At 47.5% G+C, this 27,984-nt stretch overlaps 1 protein-coding gene across 1 annotated transcript in view; it reads left to right on the top strand.

Moving 5' to 3' along the window:
- The first annotated feature begins 53 nt into the window (after nt 1-53).
- Nucleotides 54-27,984, top strand: part of plcl5 (phospholipase C like 5) — a 79,403-nt gene continuing 51,472 nt past the window's right edge. The window contains 1 exon segment of the mRNA XM_056406348.1: nt 54-791. Within this exon segment, the coding sequence (XP_056262323.1) occupies nt 474-791 (318 nt within the window). The 5' untranslated portion in view covers nt 54-473.

The following is a 27,984-nucleotide window of genomic DNA, read 5'->3' as shown; positions in this document are numbered from 1 at the left end:
ATTGCGCGCGCGAGACGCTGGGTTTTTAATTGCACACGCGCGCAAGTCTTGAATTTGTCCCGCGGATGCGCGAGAGAGAGGAGAAGCGCTGCCGCGTGCGAGCTCTGCAAAAGTGAAGAGGACGCGCCGCGCAGCGCCGCGCGCACAGCCCACCGGAGCGGACGTGGGGATCGGGACACGTCTCAGAGGACGAGGACGCGAGAGTGGAAGCTGTGAACAGAAAAGGCGACAGCAGAGAAGGAAAGCCCTCCCAGCATAAGTTCCTCTCCCCCGGTGTGCGCCCGAGGGCTTCGCCGCCTCTGCTCGTGCTCTACCCGGGACGGCGGTCCGCCCATCCGTCCGCCGCCGCCGTGCGCCCCGGTGATGGACCGCTGCTGAGACGAGCCGCCCCGGATGTCAACAAGTCCGCCGTGCTATGAAGAACATGGGCTGTGTGCGCACCGAGCAGCGGAGGGCATTGCTGTGACCGGACCATGGCGGGGGTTCACGCTTCAGACGTGCTGTCGGGACATTTTCTGCAGCCCACCATCGGCGCCCCGCCACCGCCGCCGCCGGGCCAGGGCGCCAGCAACACCGCGGGAATCCCCGGCGACGCGGCCGCGCTGACTCTGACCGGTGCCCGGGCGTACTTGGAGGTGTCCGCCGCTGCCCAGGGCTACGGAGCCGAAGGAGTTTACGCCAATGGACGGTACAGGGAGCACGGCAGCCCGCGGATCGGGAGTGGCAGTCGGGATCACTCCGCGGAAAGGATCAGCCACGGGGCTGGAAACGCGCCGTGTGGCATCATGAAGGTTAGTGGACCGCAAGCAGCACACTCTCAAAGATTCTCAAGGTGACACGAGGGGAGTGAGACACATTTATAACGTCACGACGCAACAGAAGGCTGTAGACACATGTGTGTGTGTGGGGAGCCCTCCGTTAACCGTGGTCCAGACTCCTCATGGGTCCTTAGAGCTCATGGGTCCCCCAGACAAGTTCTGTACAACAAGAGACGAATTAAGGGATTAGAGTTAGTCTGTAAACTCCCTCAGAGAAGACACAGAGGAAAGAATCTTTGACATGTGTGTGAGTCCCTCATGTATGGAGCATGAGCCCCTCATGAAGCCTGAGCCCCTCATGAAGCCTGAGCCCCTCATGTATGAAGCCTGAGCCCCTCATGAAGCCTGAGCCCCTCATGTATGAAGCCTGAGCCCCTCATGTATGAAGCCTGAGCCCCTCATGAAGCCTGAGCCCCTCATGAAGCCTGAGCCCCTCATGAAGCCTGAGCCCCTCATGAAGCCTGAGCCCCTCATGTATGAAGCCTGAGCCCCTCATAAAGCCTGAGCCCCTCATGTATGAAGCCTGAGCCCCTCATAAAGCCTGAGCCCCTCATGAAGCCTGAGCCCCTCATGAAGCCTGAGCCCCTCATGAAGCCTGAGCCCCTCGTGAAGCCTGAGCCCCTCATAAAGTCTGAGCCCTCGTGAAGCCTGAGCCCCTCATGAAGCCTGAGCCCCTCATGTATGAAGCCTGAGCCCCTCATAAAGCCTGAGCTCCTTATGTATGAAGCCTGAGCCCCTCATAAAGCCTGAGCCCCTCATGTATGAAGCCTGAGCCCCTCATAAAGCCTGAGCCCCTCATGAAGCCTGAGCCCTCATAAAGCCTGAGCCCCTCATAAAGCCTGAGCCCCTCATGAGCCTGAGCCCTCATAAAGCCTGAGCCCCTCATAAAGCCTGAGCCCTCATGAAGCCTGAGCCCTCATAAAGCCTGAGCCCTCATAAAGCCTGAGCCCTCATGAGCCTGAGCCCCTCATGAAGCCTGAGCCCCTCATGTATGAAGCCTGAGCCCCTCATAAAGCCTGAGCCCCTTATGTATGAAGCCTGAGCCCCTCATGAAGCCTGAGCCCTCATAAAGCCTGGGCCCCTCATATGAAGCCTGAGCCCTCATGAAGCCTGAGCCCCTCGTGAAGCCTGAGCCCCTCATAAAGTCTGAGCCCCTCATAAAGCCTGAGCCCCTCATAAAGTCTGAGCCCCTCATGAAGCCTGAGCCCCTCATGTATGAAGCCTGAGCCCCTCATAAAGCCTGAGCCCCTCATAAAGCCTGAGCCCCTCATGTATGAAGCCTGAGCCCCTCATAAAGCCTGAGCCCCTCATAAAGTCTGAGCCCCTCATAAAGCCTGAGCCCCTCATAAAGTCTGAGCCCCTCATGAAGCCTGAGCCCCTCATAAAGCCTGAGCCCCTCATAAAGTCTGAGCCCCTCATAAAGCCTGAGCCCCTCATAAAGCCTGAGCCCCTTATGTATGAAGCCTGAGCCCCTCATGAAGCCTGAGCCCCTCGTGAAGCCTGAGCCCCTCATAAAGTCTGAGCCCCTCATAAAGCCTGAGCCCCTCATAAAGTCTGAGCCCCTCATGAAGCCTGAGCCCCTCATGTATGAAGCCTGAGCCCCTCATAAAGCCTGAGCCCCTCATGAAGCCTGAGCCCCTCATAAAGCCTGAGCCCCTCATGAAGCCTGAGCCCTCATGAAGCCTGAGCCCTCGTAAGCCTGAGCCCTCATAAGCCTGAGCCTCATGAAGCCTGAGCCCCTCATGAAGCCTGAGCCCCTCGTGGAGCCCCTCATGAAGCCTGAGCCCCTCATAAAGCCTGAGCCCCTCATGAAGCCTGAGCCCCTCATGAAGCCTGAGCCCCTCATAAAGCCTGAGCCCCTCATGAAGCCTGAGCCCCTCATAAAGCCTGAGCCCCTCATGTATGGAGCCTGAGCCCCTCATAAAGCCTGAGCCCCTCATGAAGCCTGAGCCCCTCATAAAGCCTGAGCCCCTCATGTATGGAGCCTGAGCCCCTCATAAAGCCTGAGCCCCTCATGTATGGAGCCTGAGCCCCTCATAAAGCCTGAGCCCCTCATGAAGCCTGAGCCCCTCATGTATGGAGCCTGAGCCCCTCATAAAGCCTGAGCCCCTCATGAAGCCTGAGCCCCTCATGTATGGAGCCTGAGCCCCTCATAAAGCCTGAGCCCCTCATGAAGCCTGAGCCCCTCATGTATTTGCAGGTTACATCTTTATTGTCAGTTCAAACACAACCTATTGTCGAATCAGCTGTAGTTACCTTGTTGTTGCTACAACACAGCCTGAACGTACACATAGACCCCCCCCCCCCCCCCACACACACACAGGATGGTACAGTGACACACCGTTACAGGAAGAGAGATGTTTTTAGGTTCAGATGTAAAGGTAACATTCCTGGTGTCCGTGTTGGACATGTAAGACTTAAATAATGAAGTTTTCAGTGGAGTTGCAGTACACTCGGGGTTAATGTTTTAACACTTGACGATGTAGAAGTAATAGCAGGTTTATGTGAAATAGATGGCGCACAGAATTCGGCGTGCTTTGAAACTTTGGTGTCATATAAAGCTGATTTGTGGGCCACTTCTCTGCATAGAGCTCCCCCAGTAATGGATGGTGTGATGGCAATATCTTTAATGGCGTCCCGGCCCCTGGCGCTCCCATTACTGGAGGTTAATTAACTGGTCTTCCACACACAGCGACATAAGCCAGTTCCCTCAGAGGGTTTGCGTGACACTATACCCATGTCGTGTGTTCTATTTGTTTTTTGTGTGCACAAGACTGCATTGAGTGCATCACGGGGTCCTTGGTGGATATATGGGTATTGCGTAGGTGGGACACACTGGAGAGTCGCATTCTGTCATATCAGTCTCCGTTTGCTTAGCAACTGACACAAAACACTGGCTAATTCTTTGTTGCCCCCATTATTACATTCCCATTGGACGTCGGGGAAACCCAGGGCGCCCTCTCACACACAACATGCGAACGCAGTGAAGGCTCGATTGTTGCCGAGCACAATGAGCTTTAAACACACGTACAATCCCTCACTGTTTTCACCCTCAGCCTCGCCGCTCGTGTTTACAGCGAACACATTTCATCCTCAAAACGTACGTATCACATGTCTCCGAAGCCTTGAATCCCCCCCGACACACACACACACACACACACACGTACAGTCCACCTCATGAGCAAAACATGACAAGGTAGCTGGAGGGGCCGGAGCTGTCTGCATGTGCTTGATAACAAAGACTGATTGTCTTAATATGGCGTTAATGTCAGGAAGTGATCCTGCTGAGCGACGCACAGCTAATCCTCATGTGTCGTCTCCTAAAATAACCACGGACAGCTCTTCAGCAGCTCGTCATCGGCGATGAACACACACAAAAAATCGATGTGTAGTTTCAATAGGAAACAACATGTGTGATACTTCTAGAATCAGCATATTTGGTTTTGAGTGCCTTCAATGACACGAACCGTCGGTGGACTCTTGTCACTCGAGTGCGAGTCGAGATGCATTCAATGGCCACCGTGATCCTCTGCGCTCTCTCAGAGAAGTGCACTTGCATTACCAAGGCTCTCCTTCCTCTGATGTGAAAGAATGAATTAGTTTAGGCTGTGAAATTGTGCACAGCTGGTGGAATTCTCCCCCGTTGTGTTTCAGTTGCACTTTAAACCAGAGACGGTGTGTAGGAAGTGGACGTCGTCTTTATGACGTCACCCATTGGTTTGTGGATTGGCGTTTTGAAGCCTCGCGTTTGGCAATTTTGCAGCCTCCATCTTGGATACGTCGTTTTTTTGCAACCGATGAACGGAAGTTTGCAAATTTGGGATGCGGAGGAGTGACGTAGAGACGCTACAGCGCCCTAGAGCGTACTCCGCTTTATGATCTATTTGACTCTAAACTGGACCAGAATTTATGAAATGAACATCTCGTTGTATTGAAGAAGATTTTACACTAAAGATTGACACCATAAACCCATGTTTACAATGTTCACTGAGGTAATAAATCAACATAGAGTTAGCGTAATTTTTTCATAGCCTTCTACACAATCCAACCACAGGAGTCGCCCCCCTCTGGTCGGTAGAGAGAATGCAGGTTATCGCGACACTTCGGCAGAACCGGAGGTTTAAAAAACATTTTCAGATTTCAAAATATTATCCAACTGCTGCTTTTTAATATCATTTCAATAGATTTAAATGTACAGTTTTCCAAACACGTCGCCAGTGCAACGTCTTCTCAGCCCGACTCGCCTCAGCGGCTCTCGCTATGTGCCGTTCACACGCCGACCTGGTCGAACAGGTTTGAGCTTTTGCATGCGTTGAAGGTGAAACACGCTCCTGTCACACATGAAATATGTCTTGAACCGTCCGATGCGGTCTCGTGTTCCGCCGGCACGTCTCGGCAGGAGCTCCTCCAGAGAGACGGGCCAAGCGATACGCGCCAAACGATACGCGCCAAACGATACGCGCCAAGCGATACGCGCCAAACGATACGCGCCGTTCGCGGTGGGAAACTGGGTCGGCCGGTACAGCTCGAGCACACAGTCTCACTTTCCTGCACGTGTGTTTGAGTGGAGGTTTAAAAGGTGAAGGGGGCCACGGCTCCATGGGAATAGGGAAGCAAATGAGCAATTACCGCACTGCATTACCTCATTAACTTGACCCTCAGCAGGCGCTTCTCGGAGGAGAAGGACGGCGTGCGCGTCCGTGTCCCTGAAGCGGGGCGCGCAACTTTGTCCTCGTGCCATTTCCTCAGCGGGGGTGACGGTGTCATGGTGGAGAGGCTGCGAAGTGGCTCGGGGGAGGGGGAGGGGGGGGGGTTGTGATGCAGCCTTGTTATGTAACGCCGGACTGTGGACAGCTGCAAGGCCGGCTCCAGCCTGGCTGCTGGGTGGAGGCGGCTGACAGATAGCACGAGTGAGGAAGGAGCAGGATTTGATCAAGAATTTAGGAATGACCCATCTTATTATTATCATTAGTGCCTCTCTAGCAAGCGTTTGCCATTTCTTTCCTTTTCGTCCTTTCCCCCCCTCCTCCACTTGCCTGCCCTCCTTGACCTTAGCAGCAGATTAAAGGTCACACGTTTATTTTTCAGAGATCTGCAAGAAAAAAAGAGTCTACGGTTAGGTTAGAAGAAGGAAACACCGATATCATTATTTCATCTTCTCATTCACTACCGCATATAATAGATATGAGCAAAGGACAGTTCTGATTGGCTGATGAAGGGGTCAAACCTTTCGACTGAGATGAGGAAAAAAGCGAACAACCTCAAAGAGGAGGTGATAATCAATCAGTTTAAGAGATGACCGATTCGACAAAATTCTGTAAAAGGCATGTTTTTTGTTTCTCAAAGGACAAAACAAAAGATTCTGAGTAGAGTAAACTTGAGGTGTCGTCACCCTCCTCCACCCGTTGACCATTCAGAAAGACGAAGCGGTACACTACCGCGTTTGACCACGTCTGGCCTCGATTGTGGCTCTCGCACACAACGGAGGTGTGTAAAGATGACCGTGCAGACGCGAGTGCCTCGGTGCTTTTTTAAAATGGTACATTCGAGTTCATCCCACAGGGTTTCAGCGAGATTGATATCAACGATGGTCGCCGGGTGGTTTTATCTGAATGTTCCTGGAATCTGGAGGATTTTCTTCACCGTGACAAGATACATTGTCGTATTGGAACTGGGATCAAGGCATTTATTTTGCAGGTATTAATAGAACCTGTGAGAAGAACCGGTCCCTGAACCCTGCACGAATGTAGAGAATGATCCGTGATGTGAATGAGTTGCGACACACCCAGAGAACGTGGCCTCATTTTGTATATTAATATACCCAAAAGAGTTTAAAACTCAGTTAAGTTGTTCACTGAAAATAACTTGAACTTAAATGTGTATTCCAATTGTTACATAATATATTTCTTGCATGAACTGACCTCTCCATTCAACCCAACCTTAGCCTTTTTAGGAGCAGTGGGGTACTGACAATCCCCCGGGGAGCAACTTGGCGTTCAGCCGCCGACCTTTAAGGACGACTCAGTCAATAAAGAACACAATTAAATTAAATTAAATTCAGTTTATTTTGTATAGCCCATTATCACAAATTACAAATTTGCCTCAGAGGGCTTTACAATCTGTACACATAGACATCCTTGACCTTTGACCTCACATCGGATCAGGAAAAACTCCCAAGAAATAGAAAAAAAGAAACCTTCAGGAGAGCAACAGAGGAGCATCCCTCTCCAGGATGGACAGATGCAATAGATGTCATGTGACCAGAAGGAATCATTACAGAGTTACAACACATTCAATGAGTATGACAGAGTGTATGAATAGTTGGTAGGAGGCACGGACCACGATGCAGACCTCCATGACCCATCAGGCAGATGGAGGTTTTGCAACAAACTGTATTTGTCACTGATTGAATGATCTATGCTCAGCAAAATCAGCTTTACAGATAGTTCAGTAAGTTGTATTAAGTCACTGCCGATATTCTGTATCTTGAATCATCAGCACAACAATTTGATTCCCATCAAAACTATTAGCAGACAGGAATTGTCCTATAAGGACGGTGACAGTCCAAAACCTGCACAATAGGAATTGACTTTTAAATGTGCCTTGAGCTACAGTCCATTGTATTTTCAGAGAGCCTCTGGGTGAAAGTAACACAAGTAATTCCCAGTGTCTCTCTGTGACACATGAAGAGTTAACTTGTGTGTATATAGAGGCCGTGTAGACACGTAGCTGGAGGGGATCTGTCTGATGGCTGTTGTTTAGCTCATGTGAGATTCGGCTGATCCCCTGAAGGCCTGAGGACACCTCAGTGCGAGCCTGAACTTGTAACACTGATTACATTTAGTGGGATCATCTGAGATGACGAGGATGATCAGAATTGGAATAATAGCGTATCCACGCCTCACTGCTCATATCACGGGCTTTACGTACAATTGTAGATTAAGAGCTCCCTTTGACAAATGAATCCACGCGATCCAGAAAGTTGGAGTGAAACGTCTCCGTCGAAGGTCGTTATGAAAGTGATTCCCGTTTCTCCTGCAGCCGCAACCGGAACCCGGACGCTCGGATATTTTTGGAAAACAAGAGATCCGAGCCGCGTCGTAAAGGAGGAGGCAGGAGATGCGAAGCGGTGATTACAGACGTCTGAGGCTGCTGAGTCATCGCTCGCTCGCTTGGCTGCTTCTCTCAACGCAACAATCTGCACAAATACGAACATCTCAAACAGGCCTCTTTGTGTCTGGGTGCACAGCTCGGCATCAAGCGGGGAGTAAAAAGCATCGACGGTTTCTATCAAGGTCATTCACCCACACAGAAAAATGAGCTCAAGAGCCCCGAAAAACATGCAGTGAACAAGGAGCCGTGAACTAGTTGGCCTGATGGTTGTCTTTGGCTCCTCAAGGTTATTCCATTGACCTTGTGTGTTTCTCTTGCGTCTCCATAATGTCACAAACTATCACTCGAAGCTGATCCCATCATGGCAGACAGAAGCAACTCAGACGTGATATCTACGGAGGGTCGATATCTGAGTTTAGGAAGCTTAGTTTTAAGGATTTAAAAGGATTTAACAAAGTTGCCTCCTAATCCTACCTCCTCCTTTATTTCCTTAAGGGATAATGACTAGAGCTGGAACCTTAATTACCCGTGAGTCAAACAGGGCCCTCCAGACAAAGACCGCTCTCTCAAACAAAAACACATCTATTTGATTGGACGACGTGTTTGGTGGGGGGAGGGGGGGGGGTTATCTATATGATCCTTATGGAACCTGTGCAAAGGGGATGACACGCCACCGTGGGTTTGATGTGTGTGGTCGTCGTGACAAGAGAGAAACATGTGTGGGCAGGACGTTGGTCTGACCAGGAGATGCCAGACGGGTCTCCCCAGGATAGCTTTTGTCATTTCAAGCCAGCATCGGAAAACACAGGAGGGCAAAAGGGCAAAACTGCCCCGAAGAAATATAATGTTGCCCCTAAAGATTCCCCCATAATTTCGATAATTTAATAGCGTTTAGTTTTTCTTCTTTGTTTTTTCTGTCCTCTCCGTAGAAGAAGGTCCACACATAAAAAAATCAATAAATATAATTTTGAATTATATAAAAACTAAGAAATAAGTTATAATTGTTCATAGTTATTTAAAAACAATTAATAATAAATAACCACAAAGAAATACGAATGAAATAGAATATGATTGTCTGATTTATGTTTTCTGTTGTTTTCTTTTGTTCAAAAAATCTAAGAAAACACTTTGAATCTGTAGATTACTGCCTAATAGTCTTATTATTGCCATTTTTATGACAATTGCTGATATTCTGTAAGCCTAAATAAGTATATTTATTATTTTTGAATTACGGTTAAATTCTATTTCACAAGTGCCCCCAATTTATTTTTAAATGCCCCCGGAAATAAGTCAGTGGGGGCAAAAAGTGCCCCCCCCCCCCCCACAAAAAATGTAACTTTCCCTCCCTGTTTAAAGCACATACGTGAGGATGAGTAATATTCCGATGTGTCAGGCTGGAAGTTCCCCAGGTCCATCTGGGCCGAGCGGCGGTCGGATGGATGAATGGGACAACATGTCTACGGGAGCTGCAGCGCCTGGCTTTGCTCCGACACGAGTTCTTCTTGTTGGAGTGCAGCGAGACAGGAAGGGAACGTACCCGAACACACACACAGCACCGTGCGACAGAGGCTGATGAAACCATCTGCAACCATCGAAACAGAGCACCCCAAAATAATGACTGCTCGTTTTTTTAACTTCCCATTTAAAAGCAAATTAAAATCTGCATCGTGGATCAAAGATTTGATCCACTTTATTTTTTTTAACCATTCAAGGCTCTTCACGAGAGTCCAGGCGCCTCATTTGCTCCGTGCTGCAGACCGAAGTGCGAATCACAGGTTTTCCCGAAGGTAAGCCCACTGATTGGGAAGGAAACACAGGAAGATGGAGCTGGCTCCGTGTCTTTGAATTTCCTTCCCCATCGCCACTTAATGAACAGGAGCAGGAAAACAGGTGAGACCGGCGGCGCGTCCTCATCGCCGGCCTCGCTTTATTTGCTCAGACAGCCCATCTGTTATAGGGCCGGCCCGCCGGAGGGAACGCACCGCGGTCACGTCCGCACCGTTCCGTCCCCCCGCTCCTCCCCCCCACGGTGCGGCTATCTCTACGGAGAGGAACAATTAGAAGATTAAGGAGCGGTGTGATGGATGAATTGTGTAACGTGAGCCGTTGGTGCACGTAGGCGCTCGTTTTCAGTCGCCCCGATATCCGAAGTGACAGCGAATGCGTCACCGACGACGGCGCAGCATTCTTGCACAGCTTTGTTTTCATCGAAGCGGAAGGAAAAACGGACCGTCAGGACCCGAACCCCGCAGTCCTGCTTCCTGAGAGAGAAAACACGATAAGATGAGGGGGAACTCGTCATGTTAGATAAGACCGGAGAATCTCAGGAAAGAGGGAAGTGATGCAACTCGACCTGGTGACCTTGTGGGTGGATCTGCTTGAAGGCATGCCAGAGTGGGTGAGATGTGAGGGACGTGACAGCGGAGGTAGGATTACGTGTTACACTACACTGCAGCTATTTGACATACACAAACACACACACACACACACAAACACACACACACACACACACGCGCGTGTGTGTTTGGAGTTCCAGGCTGAATCCTGGCCGACGAAAAGTTCCACTGCAGGAGAAAATAAATGCAAACTAGAACGGGCACTCGGTAGAGTGCATACCATCGCATATCACAAGATTGGGAATTGAATTATGAAAATGTTGGCATTAGTTGCATGCCAATTGGATAAAAATGGAAGAAGATGTTGACCTTTTCATGACCTTGACCTTTAACCCAATCGATCCTAAAATCTAATCAAATGGTCCCCGGATAATCACCAATCATCCCACCAAATTCCATGCGATTCAAGAAGATGTTGACCTTTTCATGACCTTGACCTTGACCTTTGACCCGATCAATCCCAAAATCTAATAAAATGGTCCCCGGATAATAACCAATCGTCCCACCAAATTTCCTGCGATTCGGTTTAATACTTTTTGACTTAACATGCACGCACGCATACAAATACACGGCGATCAAAACATTTCCTTCCGCATTTTTAATGCAAAGGTAAATATTGATCGCTGTATCCACAGTTATCTCTCCTTTAACTGAAAGCACACACGGTAGTTTCGCCACAGGCCAAAACGCTGCTGCGGTTATGCAAGAGTGTACGGCTTGTGTGCGGAGGTTTGACCTCCCGTTGAGCGGCTGAAAGAAAACAAAATAACTCTGGCGCCGATCGACCTCCCTCGGCCGGCGTTGTTCCCGGGTTCTCGTGTCGGCTCCGCTTTGCTTTCATCTTTTCTTCACCGTGCGGCGACCCAGACAACCAAGGCCCTCCGCTTAGACTTTCATGATGGTGTGCCAGATCTTCCGAAGCACTTTCTGTTCGCCACAAAGCGGAGCAGCCCGCTGTGTTTCTTTGTCTCGTGTTGTTCATCACGGCGAGGCCGTCTAGGGATCAGTGTGAGGCTTTCAGTCACGTACGGAGCAGCACACCTCAAGACCTATCTGCTACTGACATGTGTCATGTAGCTCATTAAATACTGAAAGCAGACATTGAATGTCTCGTTGGATTTATAGTCTTGTTTTATTATTATTATTATTATTTTAAATTCAATATTTCCTTCATTGATGTATTCATTGTTTTCTCTTGGATCAGCTGTGGACGGTTCCTGGATGCAAGGTCAGGGTGGGAAATGAACATATTTTTTAGGGGGCAATTTTTCCCCCACTGACTGAAATCCAGGGGCATTTCAAAAGAAATCGGGGGCACTTTTTGAAACTTGTGAAATAACATTAAACCGTTGTTCAAAATTAATAAATATACTAATTTAGGCTTACAGTTTATGAGCAATTGTCATAAAAATGGAAATAATAACACTATTAGGCAGTAGTCGACGTAATCAAAGTGTTTTCTTAGATTATTTGAACAAAAAAAAAACGTTGTGGTTATTTATTAGTTTATTAGTTATTACATTGTTTCAACAACTATTAACAACTTATTTCTTCTTTTTTTTTATAATTCAAAATTATATTTATTGATTTTTGTGTGTACCTGCCTAGCAAAGGCAATAAGGTAGGACACACATACAAATAACAAAAATAAAACGCTATTAAATTATTATAATTATTAGAGGACATTATGGGGCATTTTTTGCCCCTCTCCCAGTGATATCAGGGGGAAAATTATATTTCTAAGAGGAAGTTTTGCCCTTTGCCCTCTTGTATTACCGACGCTGTGCAAAGTACACGATGCATATTGCATCGCGGAGAAAACAACTCACAGAAATCCTTCGTTATAGAGCCTTATAGAGTAACACCGCTATGAAAATAACCTTTAACCTTCAGAATTCAGAAGCATCTTGTGGCGTTCAGGCCCTGTGGGGAGTTCTGGTGCTCATGAACCTGGTGGGCCAGTGTGTGTGGAGAAGTCTTTTCACCACCGGGGTTGAACATAGCCACTGGCACACAGGCCGTGCCAGGGATTCACAGATGGTGTCATTTTTTCTCTTTGCCCTGATACAGATGGCGTAAAACGAGGACACTTTGGGCTTCGCAGGAGCCGAATGTGTTTGCGATCGTAAGGGACGACTTACGGCTCTCGTTTGCTTCGATGATGGACCCTTTTTAGGAATTCTGTGTTGATGGAAATCAACCTCACCGTGTGGTCAGAATTTGCCCTCGAAAATAATTCAGGTTGAGCTCTTTCTAATTTACCCGCCGCACATTTAACCCTCCTGTTATCTTTCGGGTCAATTTGACCCCATTCAATGTTTAATGTCGGTGTTCTTTGGGGTCAATTTGACCCCAAGCTGTTTTTCACTGTGTCAAACATAAGAAATATCAACTTTTTTATATATTTAAAGGGCTATTAGGTAGTCAACAAACACACATAAAGTACCTCACACTTAAACTTGGGAAACAATATTAATTCTAATAATTTTCTGGAGGTTTTAATTGCTGGGGTCAAATTGACCCCGAGGGTAAAATATGTGAGTAAATGTAAAGGTAACAGGAGGGTTACACAAATCTATGGCGCCTTTTTTATTGATTCTCAAATGGCAACAAGCTGAACAAGAGGTGGAACCGACAGCACCTCAAATCTCTCAAGTTGGACTTTCCTCTTCCACCGGAGACATGTCTTCTTTTTTTCTCCGATATTACTGTTCATCCCGAGCTATGCACAGATGTTCCTGCCGGGTTTGATTTATAGATGTTGAACCGGCTGTTCCTCGTAGGGACGCACACTGTGGCCTCGCGTCTTCCCGCAGGTTGCAGTGCGTGCGCGGGCAAGTCGCTCGCACATTCCTTCCGATGCGACTCGCATTTCCTTTGCGGCATCGGGTCGCGTTCTCCGTGGTTTAAACGGATCATACATTATTCACGATGTATTCAGTCAATCACTTCTTTTCACATTCTACAGGTGTGTGTTCAGCTCAGCGAGGAGATCTGTGTGTCCGTGTGTTCTCATCTTTATTTATGGTTGCCGTACTGTGTGGTTGGTGGTTACTAACAGAGGCTCATCCTGGAGATTATAAGCAGGTGGTCTCCTTTCTGCTCCGGTCCAGTGGACCCCAATGTTCTGCCTATCAGCTTGTATATTTACGTTTTCTCTGAACATATACAGTGTGAACGGTGAGGAGGCGGAGCTTTGCCGTTTCTCTGGATTGAGGGATTTCATGTCTTCTTTGCATCGCATGTGTCTTTAGAGAAATGTATCCACCTGTTACAGTGTCATGTGACACTGAGAGAGAGAGGGGGGGAGCAGAGCAAGAGGCCGTGATGACAGAGAGAGGAGGTTGGTTGATGGCGCATGTGGCACTGTGGGGACGTCCCTCTAAAAACAGGGAGGATTTGCAGAATGTCAGATGCGTATCAAAGTAAAGTGGAAAAACAAATCGAGTGTGGGACTCAGCCCTAACCTGCGATCCTCATAAGTGCAACACAGTGAGACAGTGGACGCTGGCTACATGCTAAACTGAAAAGGAATATTATTCCCACCACCTCCTATTTAATTATGCTTCTCCGGCTGCAGCAGCTCCAGCTGCGCCTCCTTAGAGAGGAGCAAACAGCGTTTCTTCCCTCACAGCAAGAGGAGAATTAGTCATGGAAGGGTCGATAGAAGTCAAAGAAACAGTGGTGAGAATGCTTTTAGAACAGTTGGATCCCTGTGGATCACCCCCCCCCCCCCCCCCTACTCCAAAGAACTCAACAACCTCAGAGATGAACCCTGGTAATCTATCTACCTATCTATCTATACATCTATCTATCTATCTATCTATCTATCTATCTATCTATCTATCTACCTATCTATCTATCTATCTCTCTCTCTCTCTCTCTCTATATCTATCTATCTCTATATCTCTCTATCTATCTACCTATCTATCTATCTATCTATCTATACATCTATCTATCTATCTACCTATCTCTCTCTCTCTCTCTCTCTCTATATCTATCTATCTACCTATCTATCTATCTACCTATCTATCTATCTCTCTCTCTCTATATCTATCTATCTATCTATCTCTATATCTCTCTATCTATCTACCTATCTCTCTATCTACCTATCTATCTATACATCTATCTATCTATCTATCTCTCTCTCTCTATATCTATCTATCTATCTCTATATCTATCTCTCTCTCTATCTATCTACCAACCTATCTATCTATCCATCTCTATATCTATCTATCTATCTCTATATCTATCTATCTCTCTCTCTCTCTATATCTATCTATCTATCTCTATATCTCTCTATCTACCTATCTATCTATCTATCTATCTACCTATCTATCTATCTCTATATCTCTCTATCTATCTCTATATCTATCTCTATATCTATCTATCTATCTCTATATATCTCTCTCTCTCTCTCTATCTATCTACCAACCTATCTATCTATCCATCTCTATATCTATCTATCTATCTCTCGCTCTCTCTCTATATCTATCTATCTATTCATTCTCTAGGGCAGCGAGGGAAAACAAACTGCTGCCATTACAGTTTTTCTCCATTGCTTTGGCTCAATTCTTGAAACAGAAATTACATTCTCAAAGCTCTTAGTGCATTTGGTAAAATAGCCTATATGGTTCAGCACAACGACATAGATCACATTCAAAAGGTCATATCTCACCCAAAACAGTTAACTCAAGCTTCAAACCCAAATCATTTTCTCATAAAAATAGTCAGTGCCCCCAAAATGAAAACTTCCTTCTCGATTGCTGTGGCTCATCTCTCTCTCGAAAAAAAGGACATTCTCAAAGCTTTAAATACATTTGCCAAAATAACCTAGATGGTTTAGCAAAACACTTTGGCACACCTGCAAAAGGTCATATCTCTCCCAAAACAGACAACTCATCAGTCAAAACTCATTCCTTTTCTCATACAAATAGTCTGTGCCCCCAAAATGAAAAGTCCCTTCGTCATTGTTTAAACACTGCAGGTCAAAATGTTTAGATGTTTTGTCAGTATGGCAGTGGACCATAGAAATATCCCTCATGTGCACAATTTAATCTTGGCTTAGTCCTTTGACACTGAATGGTTACTGTAGTAGATGTTGTCTTTCCAGAATACTATGTGTATCAAACAGAAAAAAGATTCATTCAAGAGGAGCCAACAAGGTTTCACATCACATACTGTGTTGCACTTATCTTGCCATGGAAATTCTTACAGTAATTGCAAAACAGAAACAGAAAATGTGTACAGCAAAAAATAGTGTCAAACAAAAAGCACATAAAAAATAAAATTAAGTATAGCCTACACGACTGTAACAAAACATACAGTAGGAAAGTAAAGCAAAGCTGGAGTTCAAAGCTGGAGTTCATCCTCACTCTCCTGCTCAACATCGCATCTGATGTTCTCCCTCGCTATGCAACGGGGGAAGAATCGCCACGCATGACCCAACCATCCCCTGCACTGATCTGCCGTGACATCGGCACAAGCAGCATCCATTGCCTGGAGAAGGGACCTCTGGTTTAGAGCCCAATGCTCATACTCCCTCCACCACCACGCACCCTTGCTCCTCTTCCTCTTCTTCTTCCTCCTCTTCCTCGAGCAGGCAGTTGCCCTTGTTCGTTTACCTGGCCAGGTGCTTCCATGTTCATACTGTAAACTGTACTGAACTTTGTCAAGCCCTAGATATTTGATGGAAGCATTTATACTCCTGGAGAGCACCTGTCAGCTAACTAAAATGACTGTGTGATTGGTGATCGGATGTGAGAAACTCCCCCTTGATTAGTAAAGTTCTAGTTGCACCTGAAAATGAAGCCGATGATCCAAGAGATCCATATTACAGTATATACCATGATGTTTTTCATGGTATTATGTGCCTGAACGATTTTGACAGTGGAGTGAACTATTGTGCAGGTGATGATGTAAACAAGGAAATTATGCCAAGATGTTTTGCAGAGAACAACCACTTGACTGAGAAGCAACAGTCAGTTTAGACCAGCCAGATGTATTCAATTGGTAATTGGGCTAACTGAAGGCAATTGTACCGAACCATTTGCACAGATGTGCTAAATCATTTGAAATGTGTGCAAGCTTTAGGCAATTGTACTTGTCATTTGCAAGGAGTTTCTAAAACAATTGCAATTTGATGAAAGGAATGAGAAATTCAAATCTGTTGTGAACAAGTGCCCAGTGGTTTGGAGGTTTGCACGAGTTGTTTTGAGAATGTCATTTCTGTTTCAAGAATTGAGCCAAAGCAATGGAGAAAAACTGTAAGCGAGTTAATCTAAACACTGAAATGCAATTTATAGTTAATAGATAAAAACTTGCCAAATTTGCAGCAACGGAACTGAAATAAGTTCCTCGTGTCCTTCAGTGCGAGGGCGCGGAGCGCGATGTCAGATCCCAATTAGACTGGAGAGAGCAGGTCAGTCGGGACAAGTGGGTACAAGCACCCAGCACAAGGTGACCTGTTTGTCAACAGACTCACAATGTGTGTGTGTGTGTGTGTGAGGAGCACTCGCTAGGGTGGGCCTTTTTTTAGATGGAAGCCTTTCTGTGTGTGTGTGTGTGTGTGGATGTACACACATGAGCAAAGTGGAACTGGGAGTGCATGATTGTGTGAAAAGGTCAGCCACTCATGCAACAGGGACGTCTGTTTGGTAATCAGGGAGAATTAAGGTCAGCGGGCGGCGAGCGGTGTGCGAGGCGCCCAGCATGCGCCAGGAATAAACATCAGAATCTCAAGCTAACTAATTAAGAGCTCACCATTGATCCTGTCAACGGGGGCGCACCTGATGCACTCGTATAGCTGCTGTCTCACGACGGCGTGTTATATAACGACAGCAATCAGCGGCGTGCGCGTCGATCGGTGGTTTTAACTCCTTGAATGAAGCCAGAGCTTTGCAAAAAAAAAAAAGGTAATTGTTCTGTCTCCTGCTGCAAGACGCCGGCGTTACCCACGGATCACGGTTAGAAAGGGCGCGACCGCTACGGACTTCATTCACAATCGAGCATCTCATTGACTATTCTGAAGTCAACTTTAAAGTACCTCTAAAGAACAAAAGTAAACAAAAGACATTACGTATGGAGAATATCTGTAAAGGAATATTTCAACATTTTTGGGAAATGCCCTTTGGTGGAAACACTGTAGAAAAGTAACACTGATGTTAGAGCCCTACGCTAGATCGGCAGTGAGGGAATAACATGCAGAACCAAGGGCACACTTCTCTGTTGAATGCTGCTCATGGAGAGCAAGGAGGAGGAGGAGGAGGAGGAGGAGGAGAGTCGGTCAGGACATGGAGGTAATAAAAGGTAGAGGGATGAAAGTGGAGAAAGGGCACTGCCAGTTCTCCAGCTAGAGGCCATTAGCGCCGCTCATTTCTCAGTAATCCTGAACGGCGGGGGGGGGGGGACCGCGGCCGTCTGGAGCGGGAGGATGAGGAGGGAGAAGGGGAAGCGGGGCACAGATGGAGGGAGTGAAGGTGCGAAGCCATGCATTTTGGACGGGCGCGCTTCGGTGAAGCCCCTCCTGTGCCCCGCCCCCCCGCTCTACCCCGAGTACAGTGCGGGCCTTTGTCTCTCACCAGAAGACAAAGGCGGCTTTCTCACCAGTTGTTCCTCACAGAAAAGTGCGTCCTGTGTGAGGAGCGCCGGGCCGACCCCGGCTGCCTCCACAGCTTCTCACTCACGTGCGCGCTCTTTGGTTGCTAGGCGCCATTTCGACAAACAACACAGAGTAAGTGTGCTTCCAGCAGATTCTCAATTCAATGTAGAAACTATTCGTGGGACATTCATTTAGTATATCTTGCGGGATTATGGATCCTCTGTTCCGAATGACTCGATCCATTGTGAGTGCATTTTGTCTTTTTCATTGAGCGACAACCCGCACAATGTATGAGTCGCACAATGGGTTTTAATATTCTGCTCAATTATTTTGTCCCCGTCACGAGTTCCAAGATGAAGAATGTTTTACATGTTTGCTTGAAAACATGATTTGATTATCACATAGTTGCTCATTATTTTCTAGTTATCAGTAAATGAAGTGTTTACCAATATGCAAAAAAAAAAAAAAAAAACATATTTGAGATTAAAGCTATATCTTTATTTTTCTTATTTTGATATCTGCAGGACTCGCAGATGAAGGGACCGGGTGGCAGTTAACTGCTTATGCTATTCGGAACCTTTATTCTCAGCCAAATTTCACTTTCCTTTTTTGTTGTTGTTCTAATTACATTTTCACACTTTTAGCTAAGTCATACGCTTTACGCTAATTGTTTACCAAACATGCATAGTGAATATCCTCCACAACCAATTAGGAGCCATATCAGGAGAAACCCCCGTTCTCTCAGCGGACACAGAGTAGAGCTTCACATAACCTCGGTTCACAGATAATTTAGGAGTTCAGTTTGTAGTTTTATTCTAGTTCATTTTGTAGTTTCCCTACATTTACATAACGCTTTAAATCTTGAGTGACTCATTGAGGTCATTATCGGCAGAGAACTGGACAAAGTAAGCAAAGTAGGCCATGAAGGCAAACAGAGCGTCCTCATCTCCTAAATCAGTGAAATAATTAATGATTAAGAGAATAGACGCTCCACTTCATGTCCATGTGATAACTGAGCTGAGATCACAACGGTTGTTCCCAGATGACTCTGTGATCGCTCAGTGTTGGCAGGTCTGCTCAGGACCGGGTGGATAAAATTAAAACGTTCAGTTTTTAAGTCAAAACCAGACAAGGAAAGGAATTGACCAGCAAACTCATCCAGTTAGGAATCAAGGAAAGGAGCAGAAGGTCACAAAGCATGCAGGAATCCGGCTCCGGATGAGAATGGATGAGCCGGCGTGGACATGCGCTGCAAGGCTAATGGAGGAAAGAGAACAAGAGTGCTGGTGGGCGAGGGAGGTCATGTGACGGGGTTAGCTGGCGGTCAGGAGGGAGAGGCACGGAGGAAACGTGGAGCTTCACGTCGCGACGGGATCTAGTGAACGAGAAAAAAGCAGACATGTAATTCACGTCATTCATCGGTAGCACCTCAGGTCATTAGCCGTCACGCTGTATTCACAGACGCCTCGTGCTACGACGGGTACATCTCCCTCAGGCCGCGCAGACGTGCGTGTGTCTGTAAGTGTGGGGAACAGGTGTGTGTTTCCTCATTTGTTTACATCACAGGGTAAGGAGGGTAGAGTGTGTGTGTGTGTGTTTGTGTGTGTGTGTGTGTGTTTGTGTCACGGCTTGCTTTCACAGAGTTTAGGGACGGGAGGAAAAGAGAGGAGACGAAAGGATGCGAAAAGGAGGTCTGGCGGAGGATGCAGGGAAAGAAAAACAATGGTGGTTGATGGGATTTTCACGTTCTAGAAACGACGAGGAACGAAGAACAAAAAGGGGGGGGGAGAGAGAGAGCTAATACTGGAGGAAGGAGGTGAAACCGAAGATGGAAAGCAAATTGACATCAATATGTGGAGATCAAGGTGAAAGCTGAAGGGTGTCAGGGGTGTTTACAAGAACGATACAGTTTGGATAGCAGTCCGGAAGGAGGCAGAGAGGAGGAGGAAGAGGAGGAGGAGGAGGAGGATTGACGGTCGTCTAAATCTTGAGGCCGGCCAGGTGCCGTTAGATTAGCAGACGACTGCGCAGCGATCCAATTATCACTCAGTGATGTTAGCAGAGGAACACAGGTGAAGGCCACGCTGCAGCTGCCACGGCGACATCAGGCTGCAAGCACACACACACACACACACACACACACACACGCACACACGCCCACACACACATGCCCACACACACACCCACAGACACGCACACACACACACACGCACACACACGCACACACACGCACACACACACGCCCACACACACGCACACACACACACACACACCCACAGACACGCACACATACGCACACACACGCACACGCGCCCACACACACGCACACACACGCAAACATACGCACACACACGCGCCCACACACGCCCACACACACGCACACACACGCCCACACACGCCCACACACACACACACACACACACACACACACACACGCACACACACACACACACACACGCCCACACACACACCCACACGCACGCCCACACACACACACACGCACACACATGCCCATGCCCACGCACACACACACACACACGCCCACACACACGCACACACACACACGCCCACACACATGCACACACGCCACACACACACACACGCCCACACACACACACGCACACACACACACACGCACACACACACACACGCCCACACACACGCACACACACACACGCACACACACACACACACACAAACGTGTACTGTTTGCTAATGTTGTTAAATGCTTTCCTGTCCGCCCAAGAGTGTGTCCTTGTAAGAGGATGTGCCACTCCTCCTCACTCTCCCGTCAGCCCCTCCCTCCCTCCCTCCCTCCCGTGTCCCTGCGAGACAAGATAGAGGGATCGAGGTGGGGAGGAAGGAGGATCACATATCCCAGAGTCAACGCTGCATCGGTGATATAGGAACCTCGCGGCCAGCTCTCAGTCACGAGCATCTTCCAGCCCCGGCCCACGGCGAGCACCTTGCAGACCTCCTCCCCCACCTCAAGTATTGATTGCAGGCCGACGGTGTGATCGACAGCGTGGAAGTGGCACTGTGTTCGCCGGCCTGTATGTTATGGCTGCCATGTGTGTCGGGCCGGCAGTTTGCTTGTCGCACCAGGTCAATTGCTACATCCCTTATTGATGGAGCTCTTGACTGGATGAAGTGAGAAAGAGACGAGCGCTGTGGAAATGTGTTATTGACGAGGGGCCCGAGGGGCCGCGCACGCCGACAGGGCCGCCGGCTCTCAGCAATACCATTATATATTATTTATTGTGTAACCAAATTATATACATAATATCTTGTACACCTTTCGCTAAACAAACACACTAAGAACATACCTATACATATCTTTATTTAGAGATAAAGATATCTCTCTCTCTCTAGATATATAAATGTATATATATATATAACTATATATATATATATATATATACAGGACTGTCTCAGAAAATTAGAATATTGTGATAAAGTTCTTTATTTTCTGTAATGCAATTAAAAAAACAAAAATGTCATGCATTCTGGATTCATTACAAATCAACTGAAATATTGCAAGCCTTTTATTCTTTTAATATTGCTGATTATGGCTTACAGCTTAAGAAAACTCTAAAATCCTATCTCATAAAATTTTAATATTTCCTCAGACCAAGTAAAAAAAAAGATTTATAACAGCTGAGTGTTTGTCAAGGCTCAGGAAACCCTTGCAGGTGTTTCGAGTTAATTAGACAATTCAAGTGATTTGTTTAATACCCTACTAGTATACTTTTTCATGATATTCTAATATTTAGAGACAGGATATTTGAGTTTTCTTAAGCTGTAAGCCATAATCAGCAATATTAAAGAATAAAAGGCTTGCAATATTTCAGTTGATTTGTAATGAATCCAGAATGCATGACATTTTTGTTTTTTTGAATTGCATTACAAGAATAAAGAAATCACATCAATTCTAATTTTCTGAGACAGTCCTGTATATATACATATATATATATATATATAGATATATATACATATATACAGTATATATGTAGATATATATATCTATATATAGATATACATATATATAGATGTATCTATATATATATATAAATACATACATATAGATATTAGGGCTGTGAAACGATTAAAAATTGTAATCAGGTTAATCACAGGTTTCTATGGATTAATCATGATTAATCACATATATACATTTATACACAGGGGTGCACATAACTTGCTCACCAGTGCGCGCGCGGGCCGAGAAGAGTTGTTGACGGGGGGGTGCAAGTGACTTTTTTCCGTCCCGATGTGCGCTGCGCTGCATCCGAGCTCTCTGGCGGCGAGACGGAGATCGGAGTCGTCTTAACGCGACACGTAGAGACAGAATGACATGCTGCTGGTTAGAGACGACCAACAACAAACGGATTGAAAGCTCATTCTGCGCATGCGTTAAATGCGTTAAAAAAATTAACTAATTAATCCTGTAATTTAATCATAACGCGTTAACGCGTTATTTTTCACAGCACTAATAGATATAGATCAGTGTAGTTCTCAGTGCATGTTTTGTTATGACCAGAATCTTTCAGACACAGTTCCTGCAGCAGAAATTGAGACCGTGCAAAAATACTAATATTAATGAATAGCAATAAAATAGAATAAGAAAAAGTAAAAAAGGTACGCAGTTTGCAACGATAAGCAGCCCACTACATCTTTGTAGAACTCCTTGACGCTCTGGGTCCTGGAGCAGGCCGCTCACTACGAGCCCACGTTGCCTTAGCGGGCTGGAATGACTCTTCTAACTCTTGTGGTGCAGATTCCATCGGCAGCTTGAGGGACATGAGTTCGTTCAAACTAGTTTGGGTCAGCCCCGCCCCCGCTGCTGCACGGACCCCTGTTCGCTTTGTTCATTCAAAGTTTGTCCACATATTGTCCACATTGCACCAACGTGGGTCCCCGAGCGCGAAGGAGACGGGCTGAACCGCTCTGGAGAAATGCGATGGGCATGCAGAGACGCCGTTTCCTTTCCTTACAGTTAGATTGTCTCCAGCTGTCTCGTTTTAAAAGGAGAATCTTGTAAAAGGGCTCTTGCACAATGACGGTGTGGCAGCAGCTGGACGCAGGCAAAGGTCTGCAAATCAGGCGATACAGCACGTATCGCTGAGACACATCTCTCCTAAACTCCCTCAATGCAGGAGACGTATATATGTTCACGCCTCTGGCCAAACATCCGTCGCGTGTCACGGTTCTCATCCACTCCCCCGAAAATGTTCCTTGACAGAAGACCGGCAGTGCACCTGGCTCCATCGCCGATTTCCAACTTTAGTCATCCGTCAAAATGAATTCTGCTGTTGATTACCTTCGCATTGAAAATGCGGAAGGTAATGTTTTGATCGCCGTGTATTTGTCTGCGTGCGTGCGTGTTATTCGCATAAGTCAAAAAGTATTAAACAGAATCGCATGAAATTTGGTGGGATGATTGGTTATTATCCGGGGACCATTTGATGAAATTTTGGGATCGATCAAGTCAAAGATCAAGGTCAAGGTCACGAAAAGGTCAAAATCTTCTTTGAATCGCATGACATTTGGTGGGATGATTGGTTATTATCCGGGGACCATTTGATTAGATTTTGGGATCGATCGGGTCAAAGGTCAAGGTCATAAAAAGGTCAAAATCTTCTTGATCGCATGAAATCTTGTGGGATGATTGGTTATTATCCGGGCACCATTTGATTAGATTTTGGGATTGATCGGGTCAAAGGTCAAGGTCATGAAAAGGTCAAAATCTTCTTTTTACCATAGCACGGTCAATTTTTATGTTCAGAATTCAATGCCAAATCTTGTGATATGGGAAGGTATGCGCTCTACCGAGTGCCCATTCTAGTTTGAATCTGCATCAAGGCTGCGGTGTGTGTGCTGTGGTACCATCAGCGAGGTGGTGAGAAACCAGCAGCCCGCGACGACACCCGTGAGCCTCGTGGAGCCTCGGCCGGTCATGTGAGCGGAGCGCCTCCTCTTCCTGACCAGAGCCTGTTCGATTAAAGATAGTCAGGCGCCACTGAAGAGCAAACCAAGGTTATCACGTCTACATGACATGCAGTCATCCATGACTACATTTAACTTCTTCACATTGTATTCGTGACGTGAGAGCTTGTTTTTTTTTTTCTTCCATGCGGGTCTCGTTCCAGCGTGGTCTGGTTTCAAGAGCATGACAGAAAGTGAAAGAGGATGTGATGGAAGTTGTTTTTTCTTTGAACAAAAAAAAGAAAGCAGAAGTTGAAAGCTGAACAATCAGCCGGAAAAAGTGGTGAGTCGGCTGTATTTGTGCGTGCATGTTTGTGTGTGAGAGAGAGAGAGAGAGAGACATCTGTGAGGTAATGCCTCATAAGGTTTTCTGTGTGTCTGGCTTTGTTTTGGGGGGACGTTGTGGGGGTCGGGGCCTGCTGGAAAAAAGAGAAAAAGCCAAACAGCTGGAGCTGAGTCCAAATGACACACTGGGGACCCAAAAGGCAAAGAAGGTGCACGATGTGCACGTTCCGAGGCTGGTGATGGATATTGTTTTGTGATATTGTGCAGGCTCGGGTGAGACTCTGCGTGCTCGCACCGCGCTGACTCAGCACTCGAAGGGAAAGAAACACCGAGTTAGAGAGCCTGTAAGTGCACTGTGGCAGCGGGGTGTGTCTAAGCTCGGCTGCAGAGTGGGTGGAGCGGGGGTGTGGTTCAGGGAACGGTGTCTGATTGTCATCAGCTGGTCTGAGGACAATCAGACCAGCTGATGACAATCTAGGTTTGTGTATCTGCGAGGCTCTGTCCCCATAAAGGAGCTGGACAGGAGGAAGAGGGGAGGAAGAGGGGAGGTCAATATGGCAGTTTTTGTGTTTATTTTAATATTTTCTTTGCCACAAACACATCGGCACTAACAACATACACTTTTGGACATAAACTAAAACAAGGGTTTTTGTCCACTTTTTCCATCGATCCAGCGTGGCGGCAGAGAAACCACAACAACAGTGGAGCAAACATCGAGGGAAACGGAACAGACTGAGAGTTCAAGCCCACCGTCCACCTTTGCCCAGCATCCTTCTTGCTAACGCCCAGTCTCTGGAAAATAAGATGGATGATTTTAGGCAAGGATCAGATTCAACGGGACATGCGGGATTGTAACATCTTTTGTCTGACGGAAACTTGGCTGACCGCTGGTGCCGGATCGAGTCATATGCCCAACCGAGTCCTTCTCTGTTTTCCGTGCAGACAGAACGAAAGAGTCTGGTAAATCTAAGGGTGGAGGGTTTGCTTCATGACAAACAACATGTGGTGTGACCCCAAGAACATTAAGACTCTTAACCTGGAACATCTGACGATCTCATGCCGTCCATTCTACCTTCCCGGAGTTCAGCTCGGTCATCACCACAGCACATTCCACCACAAGCGGACACCGACGTAGCACTATCGGACCTACATGATGTGTTATGTCGGCATCAGAACAAGTATCGCTGTGGTGGTGGCTGGGGACTTTAACAAGGCAAACCTAAAAAGTCATGCCGAACTTTCACCAGCACATTACGGTGCTACCAGAGGAAAGAACGTTGGACCACTGCTATACGCCATTCAAGAGAGGCTACAAGGCTGTCTCTCTCCTCCGTTAGGGAAATCAGACCATGCCGCCATTTTTCTGCTTCCGGAGTATAAACAAAGGATCAGCGGTGGTCTGACCAATCAGAGGCTGAGCTACAGGACGCGACTGGGACATGATCCAATCCAGTTCCAGTGACGTCAGCAAGTAGCAATGAGCCTCATAGCAACGCTTAACGGACACCATCGCTCCACGGTAAAAGTTAGGGTCTTTCCTAACCAAAAGCCGTGGGTTGATAGATCCATCCGTGAAGCTGTGAACGCCTGCATTGCTGCCTATAACTCCGGTCTTGTATCCGCAACATGGACGAGTACAAGGCAGCGGTCTATGGACTGAGGAGGGCGGTGAAGGACGCCAAAGGAGGTACCGAGACAGTGTGGTATCACAGATGGAGCAGCGCGACACCAGGCGCCTATGGCAGGGGCTACGGACTATCACACCCTACCAGAGCAGACCAATGGTGAGTGCCGACGCATCCCTAGCGGACGACCTGAACTCATTTTATGCACGGTTTGAGGCTAGCAACAACAGCCTAACAACAACAGAGGTGAGTTCTACCGCTGGGGATGAACACACTCTGTGACCGAGCACAGTGTGAGGAGGGCTCTGTTGAGGGTGAACACCAGGAAAGCTGCAGGTCCAGATGGCATATCTGGGCGAGTACTGAAGACCTGTGCTAACCAGCTAGCTCCAGTGTTCACCACAATATTCAACCTCTCCTGGCTGAGTCCGTGGTCCCCGCCTGCTTCAAGAGATCCACTATTGTCCCTGTGCCCAAGAATGCTTCTCCAGCATGTATGAATGACTACCGACCGTGGCCCTCACCTCGGTGGTCATGAAATGCTTTGAGAGGCTGATAAAGGACTACATCTGCGCCTTCCTCCTTCCTCCATGGACCCGCTGCAGTTTGCTTATCGCCCAAACAGATCCACGGATGATGCTGTCTCCCAGGTACTGCACACCACACTCTCTCATCTGGACAGCCAGAGGGGTGGCTACGTGAGACTGCTGTTCATTGATTATAGTTCAGCTTTCAACACCATAGTCCTCCAGACTGGCCGGCAAGCTGATTGAGCTGGGACTGATCACCCCCCTGTGTGCTTGGATCCTGGACTTCCTGACCGCCAGGCCACAGGTGGACAGGGTGGGCAGACACACCTCCAAATCCCTCACCCTGAACACAGGATCCCCAGGGTTGCGCCCTCAGCCCCTACTGTACTCCCTGTACACACATGACTGTGTGGCCAGGTTCAGCTCCAACACCATCATCAAGTTTGCGGATGACACAGTGGTGCTGGGCCTGATCTCCGAAGGCCTACCTGGAGGAAGTTGCTGATCTGTCACCTGGTGCCAGGACAACAGCCTCATCATGAATGTCACCAAAACTAAGGAGCTGATTGTGGACTTTAGGAGGGTACAACAACAGAGGACGACTCACCACTGGGGATTAACGGGACTACTGTGGAGAGGGTGAGCGGTATAAATACCTGGGAGTCCACATCACCGAGGATCTGACATGGTCAACAAACACAGACACTCTGGTGAGAAAGGCAAGGCAGCGCCTACCACCTCAGGCAGCTGAGGAAATTTAAAGTTTCCCAGAGGATCCTTCAGTCCTTCTACTCTGGAGCTGTAGAGAGCGTCCTGACAGGAAGCATCACAGCCTGGTTTGGCAACTGCTCCGCTCAGGACAGGAAGGCTCTGCAGAGACTGAGCGCACTATTGGAACTACACTCCCACCCTGCAGGACTTGTACACCAGGAGGTGCAGAACCAGAGCCGGCAGGATCATGAAGGATCCTCACCACCCCAACAACAGACTGTTTCAGCTGCTGCGGTCAGGCAGGCGCCACCGTAGTCACGCTGCAAGAACAGAGAGACTGAGACGGAGTTTCTTTCCTCAGGCCATCAGGATTGTGAACTCCGACCTCACCAGGACCCCCACATAGACCCACACAACTGCCCCTCTTAGGCACACACACACACACACACACACTTACTGTAAATATTGTGTTGTTTTTTATTTGTAAATAGCGTGTACTTGTTGCCCTTGCACATTCCTGCTGAGCATGCCACTTTCATTTCACTGCACACCCTGTGTGTGTATGTGACAAATAAAACATCTTGAATCTTGAATCTTGAATGAGCAGAGACGCAGTCGGCGGTCAGAACGCTCCAATAAAGCAGTTACCAACATTTCCTCTGGTTGCTCATTCCTTGGTGCTTAGGGGGCGGAAACCTACTGGTGACGGCCACAACCTTGCTACACTGGAGCCCAACGTGGGGCCCCCGGGAACCCAGCGCCTGGAAAGGATGCGGCCAGATCCGGAGGTGGAGCTGATGGACAGCTTGGGCCAAATGCTGGCCAGAATTGAGGAGATGGGGCGGGCACAGGCGGAGGAGAACCGCCGGTTCCTCAAGGCCTTCCTGGACCCGCCGGCTATGCGGCCGAACCCCGAGACCCAGC

The sequence above is a fragment of the Pseudoliparis swirei genome, chromosome 23, assembly GCF_029220125.1.
Source record: "Pseudoliparis swirei isolate HS2019 ecotype Mariana Trench chromosome 23, NWPU_hadal_v1, whole genome shotgun sequence".
Classification (NCBI taxonomy): domain Eukaryota; kingdom Metazoa; phylum Chordata; class Actinopteri; order Perciformes; family Liparidae; genus Pseudoliparis; species Pseudoliparis swirei.
The sequence above is the reverse complement of the archived record's forward strand: the minus strand, read 5'-3'. Positions and strand labels throughout refer to the sequence as shown.